Source organism: Diachasma alloeum, unplaced genomic scaffold (genome assembly GCF_001412515.2).
Source record: "Diachasma alloeum isolate Michigan unplaced genomic scaffold, Dall2.0 Dall_scaffold_00209, whole genome shotgun sequence".
Lineage (NCBI taxonomy): Eukaryota > Metazoa > Arthropoda > Insecta > Hymenoptera > Braconidae > Diachasma > Diachasma alloeum.
Genome location: NW_021680374.1, coordinates 1,440,750 through 1,456,660, shown reverse-complemented (window position 1 = coordinate 1,456,660; position 15,911 = coordinate 1,440,750). Strand labels below are relative to the sequence as shown.

Here is a 15,911-nt window from a genome sequence, read left to right as displayed (position 1 = left end):
GGCAGGGGGGACGGGAAGGGGATGGTGTCCAGGGGCTGCTGCTCCTCTGCATCTGGAAGACATCCGTGGAATTGGTTCCATTGGGAAGCTTTTGGGAAATATTAGGGAGAAAATTATTGATAGATTTTTGTGGTAGGGAGGAGGACGTTAGGTCCGGAATTGGGGAGGGGGTGCAGCCCTGGGGAGATGATACTCGGGGCGCGGAATGAGGGAGAATAGTGGGGGATCGATTTTTGGCGAAAGGTCAGCGAAGGCAGGTCACGCAAAAGACAACACGGATTATGAATTTTTAGTTGATATTCTCGATTGAGGGGGTGATTAAAGCACTCTACGAGTAATTCTGGAAATTGGGGAGTTGGGGGATAAGTTTTTTTTCGATAGGAATTTATTCGCAGGATTTTTATGGGGAACAGGGCTTTGTGCATCGGCTCTTGGAGAAATTTGCAGTAGAATGGGAAAATAATTGAATTTCTCACGAACAAAGGTGTTGGCTTTTGAATAATTTTTCATTTTGGTGAAGATGGGGAATTGAGAATATAAAGAGAATGGAAAATAATTAAGTAGAATATTTAGAATAGCATTTAGACAGTGACAATAAAATAAAAAAATGATTCAATTTCTCATAAAACAGAGGCGTTGGCTTCAAAAAAAATCTTGCAGTTCCCCTGAGGAAAATGTGAAATTAAGAATGTAAAGAGAAAATGAAAAATAATTAACTTAAATATTTAGGATAACATTTGCAGAGAAAATGTTGCAACTTCTCATAAAAAAAGGCATTGGCTTGAAAAAAAATCTTTCATTTCGTCTTGCGAAAACGTGAAATTGAGAATATAAAAAGAATGGAAAATAATTAAGTAGAATATTTAGAATAGCATTTAGACACAGTGACAATAAAATAAAAAAATGATTCAATTTCTCATAAAACAGAGGCGTTGGCTTGAAAAAAAATCTTGCAGTTCCCCTGAGGAAAATGTGAAATTAAGAATGTAAAGAGAAAATGAAAAATAATTAACTTAAATATTTAGGATAACATTTGCAGAGAAAATGTTGCAACTTCTCATAAAAAAAGGCATTGGCTTGAAAAAAAATCTTTCATTTCGTCTTACGAAAACGTGAAATTGAGAATATAAAGAGAATGGAAAATAATGAAATAGAATATTTAGAATATCATCCGGAGAAATTCCCAATAGAATTAAAAAAAAAAATTGAATTTCTCCCAAAACGAAGGTGTTGACTTGAAAAATAATATTTTATTTCACCTGGTGGAAACGTGGGTATGATCCTCAGAAGGTCATTGCAGGTCTTGCAGCCCTCCTCCTCGTACAATAGGCACATTCGACATTTCTCATGACCACAACTGTCCTGGATCAATCGACAATCCGAGAAATTTGTTTGTTTTCCACAATTTGGACACTCCATGCTCATTTTTCCCGGGTTTCCGCCTCTCATCTGCTCTTGCTCCGAGGTTTCGTTATTGCTTCCAGAATTGTTGAGGTAGGTTATACTTCCCTGCACTCTTCTCGCTCCGTTTCACGTATTCATCACATATTTTTGGGGCGAAATAAACTTCTGGAAGAGCTCCCAGTGAGAAAAATAATTGGGAGGGACAGGAGAGGATTTTTCGTGATTATATTCAGGATTGAGAGGGAATTATCACTTTCCTCATGAATTTTTCACGTTTTCGATTTTATTGTTGTGAATGATGGATGTCCGTTAACTCCGGGGGAGGGGACATGCACCGATTCCATCGGTAATAACTCAAGAGTGTCAAAGTGAATTTTTACATTTTTTTTTCATTTCGAAGAATTTTTTAGACTTCAAAATGAGTCCTGACTCATTCAAATCGCATTACTTGGTCAGGAATATTAAACCATATTTTCCATCATTTGAGTCATTGAATTGAATAAAGAATATTCACGATCGCAGTGTCGATATGAGGAGCCACCAAGTGATCTCTAAACTAACTACTCTTGGGGGCCAGCCAATGAGAGCAAGGAACACATTCCGTTTCGGAATAGAGATGGGCGATACTCCTCCATATATCGCAGTCGCCAATACTGTATATCGATATACCAATATTTGTGACGACTAATATATCGATATTCGATATTTTTTCGTTAGTATATCGAAGTCAAAATTTGCTTTCAATTTTCTAGGATTTCGAAAGGGAATAAATGAACTGTCATCAAGAAAAAAGGGAAATATTATTTTCGATGCCGCACGATTTTATTTATTTCCTATTTCATCGAACCCCCTTCTCTCTGATCTGACCTATCGGATTATTGGGAGCCGTCAGACGCGATCAGCCATCACTATTCATGATCACTCTAGTTGTTTTTGTCGTCTTGTCATTGGCGAATATTTCAGATATAAAAAATATATTGTTATATCGATATCGTCATACCGATATTTTCAAAGTATATCGATAGTCGCGATTTCGATATTTCCTTCAATATCGCTCATCCCTACTTTGACACGCGTCGCCCATTCAAATTTCATGGGGGCGCTACCGAGGTCTGTTGCGATTGGTTGCAGATATGCCATGTGAAATGTAACAATAAACACTCGCGAGTGAGTGTCAAAAGTGGATTATCTCTCTGGAGGATAAAAACTGCTCGAAAATAATTAATTGACACTTTCAATCATTAGTTATTTCAGTCCACTGCTTGGAGGGTTGAATCATCGAGTGGGGGTTTTCTTTTGTTGAAAAATACCGCGATGAGGGAGTGATTCGATCGACCATTGTTACCTAGTTGAAGTGTTTATTTTGGAATCTACGGAATTTGTCGTTGTTAATAATCGAGACTCAGTGACAATTCGCGTGAAATGCCGGAACAGACACCAGCGGATCAGTACTCTACGTGGGTGAGTATTACTTATTATTCATGAATTATAACGCTCGGACATAACCTGAGCGTGTAAACAAAGGAAAGTGTGTCATCTGTCATCGGATTGTTTCGGTCCAGGTGGGACTTATTTACGTGTTCAATCTGATTGTTGGCACTGGGGCATTGACACTGCCAGCAGCTTTCAATCGAGCAGGATGGGCTCTCGGACTCTGCGTTATTCTGATTCTAGCGTTTATCAGGTAATTAAGCGATTAGCCCGACTGTTTCGTGCGATTAATTACATTTTAATGAATTTTTCAAAATTTTATTTTAACGGCCACAAGAGTTGACACAAAAACTCAATTCACTTTGCCAACGGTTCGAGTACTAAATGTCACTCCTCTTCAGAGCGATTAATTTAGTTTCATCTAGTGTTTGGGAAACTCTTGTTTAGTCAACAAAATTTATTTTAAAGATGCGGACCAACAAAACTTCACAGAAAACTCGTTGATGATCGAGACAGCACTTTCCCTCACCCATTGTTTTAAATATTTTTCAACTTTTAATATCAATTTTTTAAATTTATCCGTCAAATTCGACTCAACGTGACAATCACAACACTAACAATCATAATGTTTTTTTTTCAATTAACGCGTAGTTTACTGTTTTTTCAAATAAGTGAAATGTTTATTGCATTGCAATTGCAGTTTTGTAACTGTAACGTTCGTCATCGAGACGATGGCATCGGCTAACGCCATTCTTACTTGGCAGAGGATACAAGACAGAAAAAAAGTAAGTAGAATACTCATGATTATCAATAATTTTGAGACAATTTAGGAGATAAATTTTTTGCGTTATTGTATCTTATTAAATATGGGAAATTATGCTATCAATTTATTCATGGAAGAAAAGGATAACCAATCTCACTCTTTTGGAATTTCCTCTTCACCTCAACAATTTTCATTAATTGGAAATTAAGCCTATTTCGATACTGAATATTCACGTTCAATTTGGAATTCAATTAAGTCGTAAAATGTTCGCGGTATTTCTTATAAAAAACGATTTAAATTCCCTCCAATTAAATTCAAATTTAATTTCATTTTAATGCAAAATTTCACTAAAAAACCTAGTGAATTCGATCTAAAATTCTATTGAATTAAATAGATACTATTAAATTCAAATTACGTTTTAATTAGGTTTTCGAGAGTCAAATCCCGAGCACTTTAATTTTTTTATTTCATAAACCTCTCTTCAATCTTTAAAAGGAATTGAATTTCTATTGAACTTCTGTTGAAGATTCCATCACTCTTCGACCAGTTCTATTAAACGATGTCTGGCCACTCTATTTCTCTTCCCTTTCCATAAAAAAATTACACAAAAAAACTTGAAAAATTTGAGCCGAGGAATTTCTGTCACAAATATCTCAAGAGAATAAGTTACATAACAAAGCTCAAGGCTATTGATTTTTCCTGTATCTGACATTGAACATTTCCATCGGCTAAAAACAAGTAGAAAATTCGGTAGAATTTTCAAGTCAAATCGTAAGGTTTTCCTCTGAATTTCTTCACCGGAACTATTCTCTAGTTTTCTGGTGAGTCTGGTCTCTCCAATTCCGACTCTGAAGACACTCCCCTGGTCTCCCCTGTGACCAACTCCCCAGAACGTACAAACACATGCTACAGATACTACATGATCAACGAGAGGATAGAAATGGGGGAAATGGCATCCCTATTCTTCAACAAAGTGGGCACCACTCTGTTTTACATTTGTCTGGCTGTTTATTTGTACGGAGATCTGAGCATTTATGGAGCTGCCATTGGAAAATCAATGGCAGACGTGGCCTGCACGTATCAGCCTCTGAATTTTACGTGCAATAACACTATTCCTGACGACGTCGCCTGCTGGGAGGGCTCCAGCGTCAATCGACTGGACGCCTACAGGATCTTTCTGACCACGTTTATCATGGTTCTGGGCCCATTCGTCTTCTTCAATGTCCAGAAGACGAAGTATCTTCAGGTCATAACGTCGATGATGCGATGGATGGCCTTTGGCATCATGATTGCGTATGCTGCCAGAACTCTAATTGTTTCTGGACCGCAAAATTCACCTCCAGCTGCTAATGTACTAGGTAAATTTCATTTTAATTGGGGAATGCTTCGTTCAATTTCAGAACTGATTTCAAGTATTTTATTTTCTGAATTTTTCAACTTTATGAAGTGACAAAATTTATACCCAATTTGTACCTAACTTTTTCAACACTTTGTGTCATCAATCAACAATAGAATCTGGATTTTTAATCACAAAATCCTAGTGTTTTTTTCTGTTTTGCTGAATTTCTGTTGAAATTCCATATTTTTGACAAATCCAATTTTTTAACTCAACTTACTCTGCTGGATTTTCTTCTATAAGAATTTTCGATCCTGAATTAATTTTTTTATTCTGTTATCAGATCAAGTGAAAATACAGAAATGTGGAAAATTAAAGCTCAATGATTTTCCCTTAAAAATTCAATGATTTCCAATAAAAACGCACGAAAAACAAATAGAATTTCATTCGAATAAGCAAAACGGTGAAGTTCTTGTTCTTGCTTCAACAATTTCTTCGGAGTTGAAATGTTTCATTAATTTCCATTGAATTTTTTAGGCATTCCTGGGCTCTTTGGAGCCTGCGTCTACTCCTTCATGTGCCACCACTCCCTCCCAGCGCTGGTCGCCCCAATCTCCAACAAATCCACCCTAAAACGTTCCCTCTTCCTCGACTACGTTCTCATCGCCGCCTTCTACCTTCTCCTGGCATTGACCGGTGCATTCGCCTTCGCTCACATAGACGACCTCTACACCCTGGACTTCGGCCCCCGTGGGGCTGGAGACTGCACCACCAGCACCAACATGTTCCTGATAATGACGGAGTACTTCCTAGCGCTCTTTCCAGTCTTCACACTGTCCACGAGCTTCCCGATAATAGCCATCACTCTGAGAAATAACCTGCAGTCGTTGTTCCTCAATAAAGACAATACTTACAATTTTTGCTTGAGGAAAATGACGTTCCCCATTCTGGCTGTTGTCCCACCTTATGCCATCGCAATGACAACCAAAGACTTGTCGATATTGGTGGGCATCACTGGGTCGTATGCTGGTGCTGGCATTCAGTATCTCATACCTGCGTTCCTCGTTTATTATGCGAGAAAAAAAACTAATGATGTCATTGGACTTGGGGTGACCAACAAATTCGCCAGCCCTTTCTTCAGCCACTACTGGCTCACTTTCGTTGTCCTCTGGGCTTTTGCCTGCATGATCATTGTCACTGTTAATGTCTACGAAATTCATTCGGTTTCATGACATAGAAGTATTATGTCACATTTTTTATAAAATATTTTCATGCTTCGTTATTATTCTTTTACTCGTTTTGGAGCGAGGAAACTTACTCGAGAAATTGGTAGGCTCTGATTTTTTTCATGCAACTGACTCTGTTGAGATTTTTTGACGGAATTCCGTTTTTTTTGTTTGAAAATTGAGCAAAAACCCGGAAGTTTGAGCTCAGCATTTTTTTGGGAATATTCTCAAGAGAGTGTGGTGGGTAGGAAGATGAGGGTTTATTAGTTTTATCAATTATTTTGGTGATGTTATTCTCTGAGGAAATGTACGGCGAAATTCAATGAAAAAAAACTAATAAATTTTGATTTTTTTGCGCGACTTAATTTTTTGAGGTATTCCCTTGAGATATTGTGAGTTATTTTGCTGTAGTTTTGTTTGATTAGGTGAAAAAATTCAAGCAAAAAACTCAGAGAATTCCAGCTGAGCGGCTTTTATAAAAAAATCTTGACAGAATAAGAAGTATAAAAAGATGAAAATCTATAAATTTTTTACATAAAATATTTTCTAATCAACATTTCTATTCTGACAAATGCATGGGGAAGCGTCAGAGTTTTTCAGTAGAAATCCAGTGAATTTCATGAAATATAAGTGTTATGTCACATTTTTATAAGATATTTTGCTGACATTACTCTGATTACCCTTGTTTTCTCTATTTTATATTGAGAAATGTAATATCTAGGAACGGATAAACTTTCGCAGGATTTGAATGTCCTCTGTGTGTGACAATAGAGACACTAAGTACTGAATTGAGAAGTTAATTGATAAACAGATGTAAATATCAGTGAAAGTAAACATTGATTTTCTGTCGTGTTTGCTAGACAATATCGATTACTACGATTTCATTCTTCTCGTGATGAAAGTCTGATCGCACAGATTGATTTAGTGTAGTTGGATTTATTATTTATAGGTAATTGGGTGATTGCAGTCCAGTTCTCGTTGAATAAAATGATAAGATACCAACATTTCGTGTAAACACCCAATTGCAATTGCATCTGCGACATGTATAATGTTTATTTTGAAAGTCTGAGGAACCGTGTGTGAAAAAAATTTAATAGAAAAGCCTAGGAAATTTGTTGGAGACTTTGATCGGATTTTTCTCTACAATTTTTATTTGAGTTTTCAATACAATGTATTGTTCTGAATAGCCCGTCGCTTAAATAGTTGGAATCAACGTTCACCCGGCTAAAAAATTCGATTTTGGCGAAAAATCCACGATCTGACACTTTGACCCTTGTGCCCCTTCTGACCCTTGGACCGACTTTCCCCCCGGAAAAATCCAAGATCCGACACTTTGGCCTCCGGTGAAAAAAATTTTTTTTCATTTTTCACTTTTTCCACATATTTTTGAGATATTTTCTGAAGAATTTCTCGACTCAAATTTTCTAAGTTTTTTGTTTCATTTTCTTGATGAAACAAAGCGAAAAATAGAATAAAAAAAAATTGGAAAATTTGAGAAAAATTGAATTCTTTTGACTTTTTTTATAGAATATTTTCTATTAAAAAGTTCAATAGAATTGTCTAGCGAATTCTCGAGGTTTTTCTATTAAATTTTATCCTCTGTGACTGTATTAAAAAATTGTGATTCATTATTGAAGACAAATAGATGTTGATATTTTTTCATCATAGGTGATCTTCAAGAAACTGTCAAATATCGATGTTAATGTGTGTTGAGTGTAAAAATAAAACAATATCATGTTGAACAAAATGAATATTCAATTCCGCTCAAACTACCCTTAGTTATTATGGATTATTGCGCTCCTGGGGATAAAATCAAAGAGTTGATGAGTCAGTTTTACTTTCCAGTTCATTTATTTGCAATAATTCAATAATATACATTATATTTCTTTATTTTCCATTGACTTTTCATTGATAAATCGTACAATATACACTTTTCTTAGCTTCACGATTGAACAACGAGAACACAAGATGATAGGCAAACACATTGAAAAAGACTTTGATATTTAGTGATGAAAGAGACATATAATGGACGATTCATTAATGATTTTTTCGGTGAGCAGGCACATGCATAAGTTCTCCGCATTGGTGTCACTGCTCTTTGATTTTTCTCAACACCCAGATAAATGATACATTTGAATCGAAGAAAACTCTGTTTGTTTGGAATTCCAATTTCGTCAATATTTCTGTTTGAAATTATAAACTCGTATATTTATTCCAGCAAAAATGTTTCAGTTATCATAAATAAATAATTGATTAATTCCAAGTAAACAACTGTTACATGTTAAAAAATTAGTTCTCTTTGATGTCGAGGCAACAGTTCGATTTCTGAATAATAAAATCAGCATTTGAATCACAGAACCCTTTTTTATGCATAAAAAAACCCATTCATTTGAGTGAAATGAAGCATTTGTCTGGATGATATTCTCGATTAATTCGCCTTTCGCATAAAGGTTGCAGAATTTTTCATAATCTTTTATATACTCTTGCCAGAAACGTTAACATGTCCAATTAATAACAGCGGATCCATCATAAAGTGATCTATCAGCGTGCGGAGGTGGTTGACCGTGGGAAAAAATTTGGTAGAAATACCCAGCCCTTTCTCTAAGAAATTGTATGAAATTTCTATTTGTTTTTGTGACAATTCTGTCTATTAAAAATCATACAACTTTCCCCTGCGTTTTTAAATAAATATTTGTGTACAGAAAAAATTCGTTAGGTGTTGATTTCTCTCTATAACTTCTCTGTTGTGATTTTTTTCATAACAATTCCTGGGCATAATTTTTTCAAGTTTCTTTCCTTGGATTGTATTATGGGAAACAAATAAAAAACAGGGGGATAAACTTGAAAAATTAACGCTTAAGAATTTCTGTGGAAAAATAATAATCTGTTGACTGTTTTCTATGAAATATCTCTCAACAAAATTTCAGGGTAAAATTGCATAATCTTCAATAGAAATTTCTTAGAAAAAGCGCTGTTTCTATTAAATTTTTTCATACGTGTGATCGATACTGAAGCGTTTGAAAATATTTATCCTGTAGATTATGAATTCATTTGAAATTAAATCACGAAATCAATCTCAGTAACTTGGATGTTCGATTACTGCATTCATCGCCCACTTCCATTGATAATTTGACTATCGACGATAGTCTTGAGCCTCCACAGTATTGAGATTGTTGTTCAATATGGCGAATTCAATGAGCATTTTAAAATTTGTGCTTCAATCACGCGCACTTCTATAATATTAACTTTTTGGTCTTTGGTTTTCCAGTCAGTCTTACCTTTTTGAATAATTCTCCTTGGGGGAGGCGCGGTTCAATTAAAAAAATTATTGGATAACCGAAGCGAGGGGTGTTTGCATCAATGAACGATGGAGTGAAAGAGGGATTTTTTTTAATGATAAAGACTCAAGGGAGGAGCATTAGTTGCTAAATGTCAACATAACGAATTGTTGTGTTGTAATTTAATGGAATAGGAGTGAAATTAATAATCTAGATTCAGATTTGCAGGGAATTGAAACACGTATGAAGAGATAATAGATAAACCTAGCGCTTTCTCTGAGAAAATCTGCTAAAGTTGTCCATTTTTTCCCATTCTATTTCTTTTCTTCTCATCAACAAAATCAAACGACAAATTTCATTGAAAATACAGTATAAATAACTCGGATATAAACTAATTTTCACCTAACAAAATAAAAAAAGTTCTTGTGACTTTTCTATTGAATATCTGCTATTAAATATTTCATATCCGACTGAAGTCTAGCGAATTCGCTAGGTTTTTCTATTAAATTTTTTAATCCCTGCACAACATTAATACTTGAGGCCCTGGTACTTCTCCAAAAAGGGGCAACCGACTTCCTGATGATCGAGACACTCAATAACAGGATTGTGACTGCTGTCCCACATGCCAGGGCCACACTGGCGGCACAATCCAGCAACCGTGCAGGGCAGGCGATCCAGTTGTCTAAACTGATAGAGCAAACCCCTCGCCTTCCTCAGGATAACGTTGCCATCCATGTACATAGCCAGTGAACTGAAATGCAGAAGCATCTCGTCGGTCCTGAGGTCCTGGGCGATGACGTCGTCAGCGTAGATGCACATAATAGCCAAGCAGAGGAACAAGTGAAAATAATCGGTCAAGTAGTTGACCCAGCAGGCTTCCCACATGACGAGAGCCGTCTCCGTTGGGAATTCTCTCTTCAGGCACAGTAGGATCCACCGGTGGCAGAATAAAAGCTCGAGGGCGTCGGTGTGTCTCTCCAGGTGGGCGTAAAAGTCCGGCACCATGAGCTTTATCAATTCTCGGAGGTAGCACAGATTCTTGTCCATGTCGGTGTCGGTTGGCGTGCAGACTGCCACCGAGCGCTGCATGAGACCAGCGAAACACCAGAATGCATCGGTTTCTGAGTTCAATTCCGCCAGGAGGGGGGCCAGGAGGTCCGACATTCCTTGGGTGTAGCCTAAGTGAGCGTTGTAGACAGCGTAATTTAGGAGGATATTCCTGAAATCAATACCATTTTATTTTTTTGGGAACTTTTGATCTCCAATGAGAGCTGTTGTCTTGACAATTTAAGAATATCTAAGTATTTTTTACTGTTTGGTGCAGACCACACTTTCCATACGGGAAAATATGTATTCTGACAATTATATATTTTGTATATGAAACATATATAAATTTATATTTTTATAAAGCTTATATATATTCGAAGAATATATTAAATTGACCTATCTTATATATTTTTTTTATATATTTTTCCAGGGGGGTTTAATTTCAATCATTTTCAATCATCAAATTTTTTATGAGTATTCAGCGTTATCCACATTACATTTTGCACGGAATTATTTTTTTAAACATTCGTTGTTTATCAATAAATCACTGAAATTGATTAAACTAAAATTCTTTAAAATTCTGAATGTGAATAAATTTCATTATTCTGAGTAAATAATTTTTATGGAGGAAAATTGATTGTTTATACATTATTTATAGAAAATGGAGCGGAGCTCAGTCATTTGCAATTTGTAAATATTTTCACCGTATTATCAGTTATTGATATATTGTATAAACAAACAATTTCTCAATGTAATCTTCATTTTTTTAATCGCAAACAGATAATTGATATTTAAAATTCGAACGGGAATCAATTCCTCGCGGAACGAATCAGGTCTCTCGAAAGTTTAAACCATTTTCATCATTCGTTTGCGAGAGAGGAACGTTTGAAAAAGTAAATTCTTCAAAATTTAATTCTAGCGATTATCCAATTGATAAATTTATCGAGTCATTATTTTTTTTTACACAATTTAATTCATGAACGTGATAATTAAAAAAATAAATTAATAACTGAAGAAATCCAGAATTAAGATTTTTTTTTCAGTCATTTCTGAATTCAGAAAAAAATTGGAATTTGTCATTTCTCAATTCTCTTTTTAATAAATTTCTGGAGAATTCTGTTGTCATACTCACTTCATCACACGAATATTGGGATTATCCTCCCCCGCATAGTACGGATTAGCCCGATCCGTCCTGACGACGTCCTTCTCCACGATGCAAACGACATTTCTCCAGAAATGCTCCGCCTCCTCAGGATTCATGGAGCACCTCCGTCTCTCAATCTCCTCGTACTCCTGCCTCCTGATGGCGTCGATTTGCTCCCTGTCTTCGTGAGTACTTTGATAGGAATAGCAGTGCAGCAAAAAAGGCCAGACTATCTTGCGCAGCGCGGGCTCTAGGCCGCCGAAGAAAATGCCCTTCCGAAGCGCGAGATCGTCTTCCACCTGACCCCTCTCATTTAACAAATCTTTCCACGCCAGCGAGGTGATCATGGAAACCTGACCCTCTTCGGGGTGCAGCTCGTCTCGAGCAACTTCCGGCCTGCATACCATGAAGTGTCTGGAAATGTTGAGAAATGACATTTTTGGCCCGAAGCCCGAACAAAATGCAGTCTCAGAAAATTACTCGCGAAAATTTAAGTAAAAATCTTGACATTTTCAGCGACGACTCATTCACATGACATTTTTATACATTTTTCCACTCAAAGATGAATCGATTTCTGGAATATTCAATGGGAATGCAATTATTCAGTCTGTTGAAAATTCAGTCGAATGTGATGTTTAATTTTATAAGAAGTTCAAGAATTTTTTTATGAAGTTTGAATTAAAAAATTCAATTTTGCGTATTTTTCATGCTGAGTAAGAAATTCCTTGTACAAGTTAATCTCAAATTGAATTCAACTCCACAACGTTAAAAATTCAAAAACATCTCTTAATGGAGTTCTCTTATAATATTATTAAAAAAATTCTAGTTGTTTGTCGCATTTTCGTTGAAAATTTGAACCCTTGAAAAAAAAATCGAATTTTTCAAAGAAATAGGTTTTTCTCATAAATTATTAAACGTGAAAATTGTCGTCAGACTTTCTCCCATCGAACAATTCCTACTCTTTTAGAAAACCTGGAATATTGAGACATGTACCCCTAAAAATTATTACCAAAAAACTACAATTTACATAACTTCATTAATAACTAAAACGCCAACCAAATTTTTTTCCCCATAAAAAATAGTATATTTCGTAACGAGTGCAAAAAAGTGTTTTTTTTTACGAGTTACGAACAATATTTTTCATCACAATGATGATGATGATTTTTCATCACAATGATTTTTCATCACAGCGTGATGAAAAAATAAATAAAACTTGAAAACTGGAAAAAAAACCCTTCGCAACCGCTCACCTATACGGCAGGCTGCCCTCGGTATCATGCGCCTCCTGGGGCCTGGGATAAAGCAGCTGATGCCACTGATGGAGAGTGCTGGCGAGTCTGTCCAGCCCGCCATGATGAAAGTGCAGAATCTTATACTGACTCTCCCTGCTGGCGACGACCAGCTGTCCGCAGGTGCACCCGGGATCGGCGAAGAAGAGCCTCAGCGACCTCATCTGAGCAAGATCCACCGAGAACCTCCGACACGCATGGGCCCTCCTCACAGTGACGGGCGAGGCCGTCGCACTCTCCGGGAACGTGAGATTGTGCTGCAGAGCGAGCAGTTCCGGGGACCGCATCCACGTGGGGAAATCGTGATCATTGGGGCCGCTCAGGGACAAATTGCAGGAGGTCAGCGACACACTCCGGCTCTTCATGGCGGCCAGATGTGCGTAAGTGCCGCCGTCCAGCGAGGCCGAGTCAATGGACTCCGACCTCAATCGGCTCAGGATGATCCCCTCGTCCTCGTGATTTTTCATTTCGTCCCGCAAGCCCTCGCTCGCGCTCTTCTCCTCGGAGTTCCCCACCTTCTGCCCCTGGAGGCCCTCGACGCACCCCCCGGAGCATATCCTCTCGCAGTCCCTGCAGTCGACGGGCTCCTTCACCTCCAGGCAGACGTCCAGTCGCTCGGAGTTGCCCTCCTCCTCGGCGATCTTGCCGGGCAGGGAATTTCCCTCCGACGAAAAACTGCGCTTGGGCGTCAGGTTCTCCAGCGTCGTCGGGTGCTTCCTCAACGTGCTGTTGGGGATCCAGGAGAGGTGGAGGCTCGGCACCTCCGTGCACTCGCCGAGTCTGCAGGTGATCGTCAGGTACCCCGGGTGGTGCACCACGTCGCAGTGCTGCCGCATCGGTGGGTGCACGCAGACGTTGTTCTTGCAGAAGAGCGCTTCACCGTCCTGGTAGAGGATCTTTCGGTCCGGGGGACTCTCACCCAGAATGTAGTTGCTCGCCTTCCGCAGGAGATTTGGCAACGGCATTTTGGGGGGTGATCGGTTTAGTTTCGGGGGTAATAAGTTATTGAGGTATCAGGCTGGTGGCATCCTCTGTGGGGAATACTCCGGGGATTTTTATCGCTAGGTCTATCGCTCGGTCGGGTTTATCCCGATTATTCGGGAATGGGCGACGCGAGAACTTCAGGTTCAAACATTTTTTTACTGATTTATTATCGATTGCATTTTTTTCCGCGGGAATGTGGGAAAATTGATTTAATGGGGTTCAAGTGCGCATGGGGTTTAATTTGTGAGCGACTGATCGATTAATCTGGAATTTGTTTGGACAAATGTCATGTTATTCTTCCTTTGTGTATTTTTTTTATTGCTCGATGATGATTTCGTATTTTATTTGGATTTTTTATGAATGAGGGACACGAAAACTTCAGGTTCAAAAAACTTTTTTTATTAATTAATTATCAAGATAATTTTTATTTCGCACTGAATATCTGAAAATTAATTAAGTGAGTTTCAAGTTCACACGTTGTTTGATTAATTAGTTATCGATCGATCCATTAATTGTCAATTTATTTATCTAAATGTCATGTTGTCATTCTTCCTTCGTGCATTTTTTATCCCTCGATGATGATTTCGTATTTTATTCCGATTATTCAAGAATGAAGGACTCGAGAACTTCAGGATCAAATATTTTTTTATTGATTAATTATCGATTTCTTTTTTATTTCAGCGTATCTGAAAATTGATTAAATGAGTTTCAAATTCACACGTTGTTTGATTAATTTGTGATCGACTGATCGATTAATTGTCAATTTATTGATCCAAATGTCATGTTGTTATTCTGAATATTTGGATATTAACATTAATTATCAATTAATTTCTCCAAACGTCATCCTCAGTTCTTCCCTATTTATTCATACTTTTTCACACCGTTCGACGATGATTTCCCACTTCACCCGACTATCTGAAAATAAATGAAACGAGAGCCTCACATTCTCACGCTGTGTAATTATTCTCATATTATCTGTCAACAGCATTAACATATGTTTCGTTATCGCTGAGTAACTGGCCTCATTACACGTGTGGAAACCAAACTCACAGTCAGTAGCCCCTCACCTCAAAAGTAAAATCGTTTTTCAAACTTTGCAAATGTTTATTGTTTCATTATTTCCTGGAGTTTCGTTAAATTATAAATTATCCTCGACGTCACTGTTCACCCCATCATCTTCACGACTGGCCCTCTCAATTTTTAACATTATTTTAACGGGAAAAAATAAAACCCAGAGGAAATGGGAAATAATTTTTCATTAGTGGTTTAACGTGAATAAATAATTTCGCCGCACTGTGATGTAGCACACGATCACAACAAATTCATCAACGAAAACTCAGTGCACGATGCGCACTGCACAGTGTACAACTCGGTTGTGCCCTTTTCTCTCTTAGGATCAATATTTCCATTGGGTTCCCGGCAGTCCTACTATCCAAACCACTTACATTCCACTTCCCACAAGTTTTTAGCTTATCAAAGTAGCTATTTCAAGATAATACGAATATTGTGCCGTTATACGCAAATACGTGATCATTTGTTATATTTTTTATCCACGATTATTTGCGATGACATGCAGAGAGTCGTCTCCATGGTGAAGTGTCGAATAATAATGACGCATTATCGATGTAAAATACGATGAAAATTACGTGATAATGCATTTTTCGTATTTTTTGTATCAGATCTTTTATTCGTTAGTAAATGACACAATGGTGATGACTTTTCGTAAATCATTTTTATGATGAAGTGTTGAATAATACTGATGCAATTGTCAAAATTAATTGGACATTTTATGACTGAAATTCAACAGAAAAAACACGATTCGAGAGATATTTCCCAGAAAATTCTCTTTTGTTAAGATTTATTCTGGATAAATTTTTTAACATGATTTCTTGAGGTTTTTTCTCTGTATTGTCTCCGTTGTTCATTTAATAAACCAAAAAATAGAATTCGAAAATTCATCCCGCAGAATTTTTACAGAAAAATTAGAATCCAAAAATTTTTTTCTATCA

The 15,911-nt window shown here is 37.2% G+C and overlaps 3 protein-coding genes across 3 annotated transcripts in view; 1 reads left to right on the top strand and 2 right to left on the bottom strand.

Moving 5' to 3' along the window:
* Positions 1-1,943, bottom strand: part of LOC107036374 (zinc finger protein 577) — a 3,999-nt gene extending 2,056 nt beyond the window's left edge. Inside the window, exons 1-2 of the mRNA XM_015254314.2 lie at positions 1,260-1,943; positions 15-88 (exon numbers count right to left, since the gene is read on the bottom strand). Coding sequence (XP_015109800.1) covers positions 15-88; positions 1,260-1,449 — 264 coding nt within the window. The 5' untranslated portion in view covers positions 1,450-1,943. The remainder of the gene's footprint in view (positions 1-14; positions 89-1,259) is intronic.
* A 607-nt stretch (positions 1,944-2,550) lies between these two features.
* Positions 2,551-7,409, top strand: LOC107036438 (transmembrane protein 104 homolog). The gene is made up of 5 exons (XM_015254388.1): positions 2,551-2,865; positions 2,967-3,088; positions 3,536-3,620; positions 4,413-4,956; positions 5,472-7,409. The coding sequence occupies exons 1-5, from the start codon at positions 2,827-2,829 to the stop codon at positions 6,164-6,166; spliced, it is 1,485 nt and encodes a 494-aa protein (XP_015109874.1). The 5' UTR covers positions 2,551-2,826; the 3' UTR covers positions 6,167-7,409.
* Positions 7,410-8,013: 604 nt separating this feature from the next.
* On the bottom strand, positions 8,014-13,905 carry LOC107036436 (TBC1 domain family member 16). Its single transcript, XM_015254386.2, has 3 exons — positions 12,880-13,905; positions 11,618-12,043; positions 8,014-10,657 (listed from the first exon to the last, which is right to left on the bottom strand). Exons 1-3 carry the CDS (start codon positions 13,881-13,883, stop codon positions 9,967-9,969), a joined length of 2,121 nt encoding a protein of 706 aa, XP_015109872.1. The 5' UTR covers positions 13,884-13,905; the 3' UTR covers positions 8,014-9,966.
* Positions 13,906-15,911: the final 2,006 nt, after the last annotated feature.

Bases quoted from the DNA above. Each gene is read 5' to 3' on its own strand.
- LOC107036438 (XM_015254388.1), top strand. From the start codon at position 2,827: ATGCCGGAACAGACACCAGCGGATCAGTACTCTACGTGG. The intron at 2,866-2,966 runs GTGAGTATTACT...GTTTCGGTCCAG, and splicing joins CGGATCAGTACTCTACGTGG to GTGGGACTTATTTACGTGTT. The intron at 3,089-3,535 runs GTAATTAAGCGA...TTGCAATTGCAG, and splicing joins CTGATTCTAGCGTTTATCAG to TTTTGTAACTGTAACGTTCG.
- LOC107036436 (XM_015254386.2), bottom strand. From the start codon at position 13,883: ATGCCGTTGCCAAATCTCCTGCGGAAGGCGAGCAACTACATTCTGGGT. The intron at 12,044-12,879 runs GTGAGCGGTTGC...CAACATTTCCAG, and splicing joins GAGGGCAGCCTGCCGTATAG to ACACTTCATGGTATGCAGGC. The intron at 10,658-11,617 runs GTGAGTATGACA...TATTGATTTCAG, and splicing joins CCCAATATTCGTGTGATGAA to GAATATCCTCCTAAATTACG.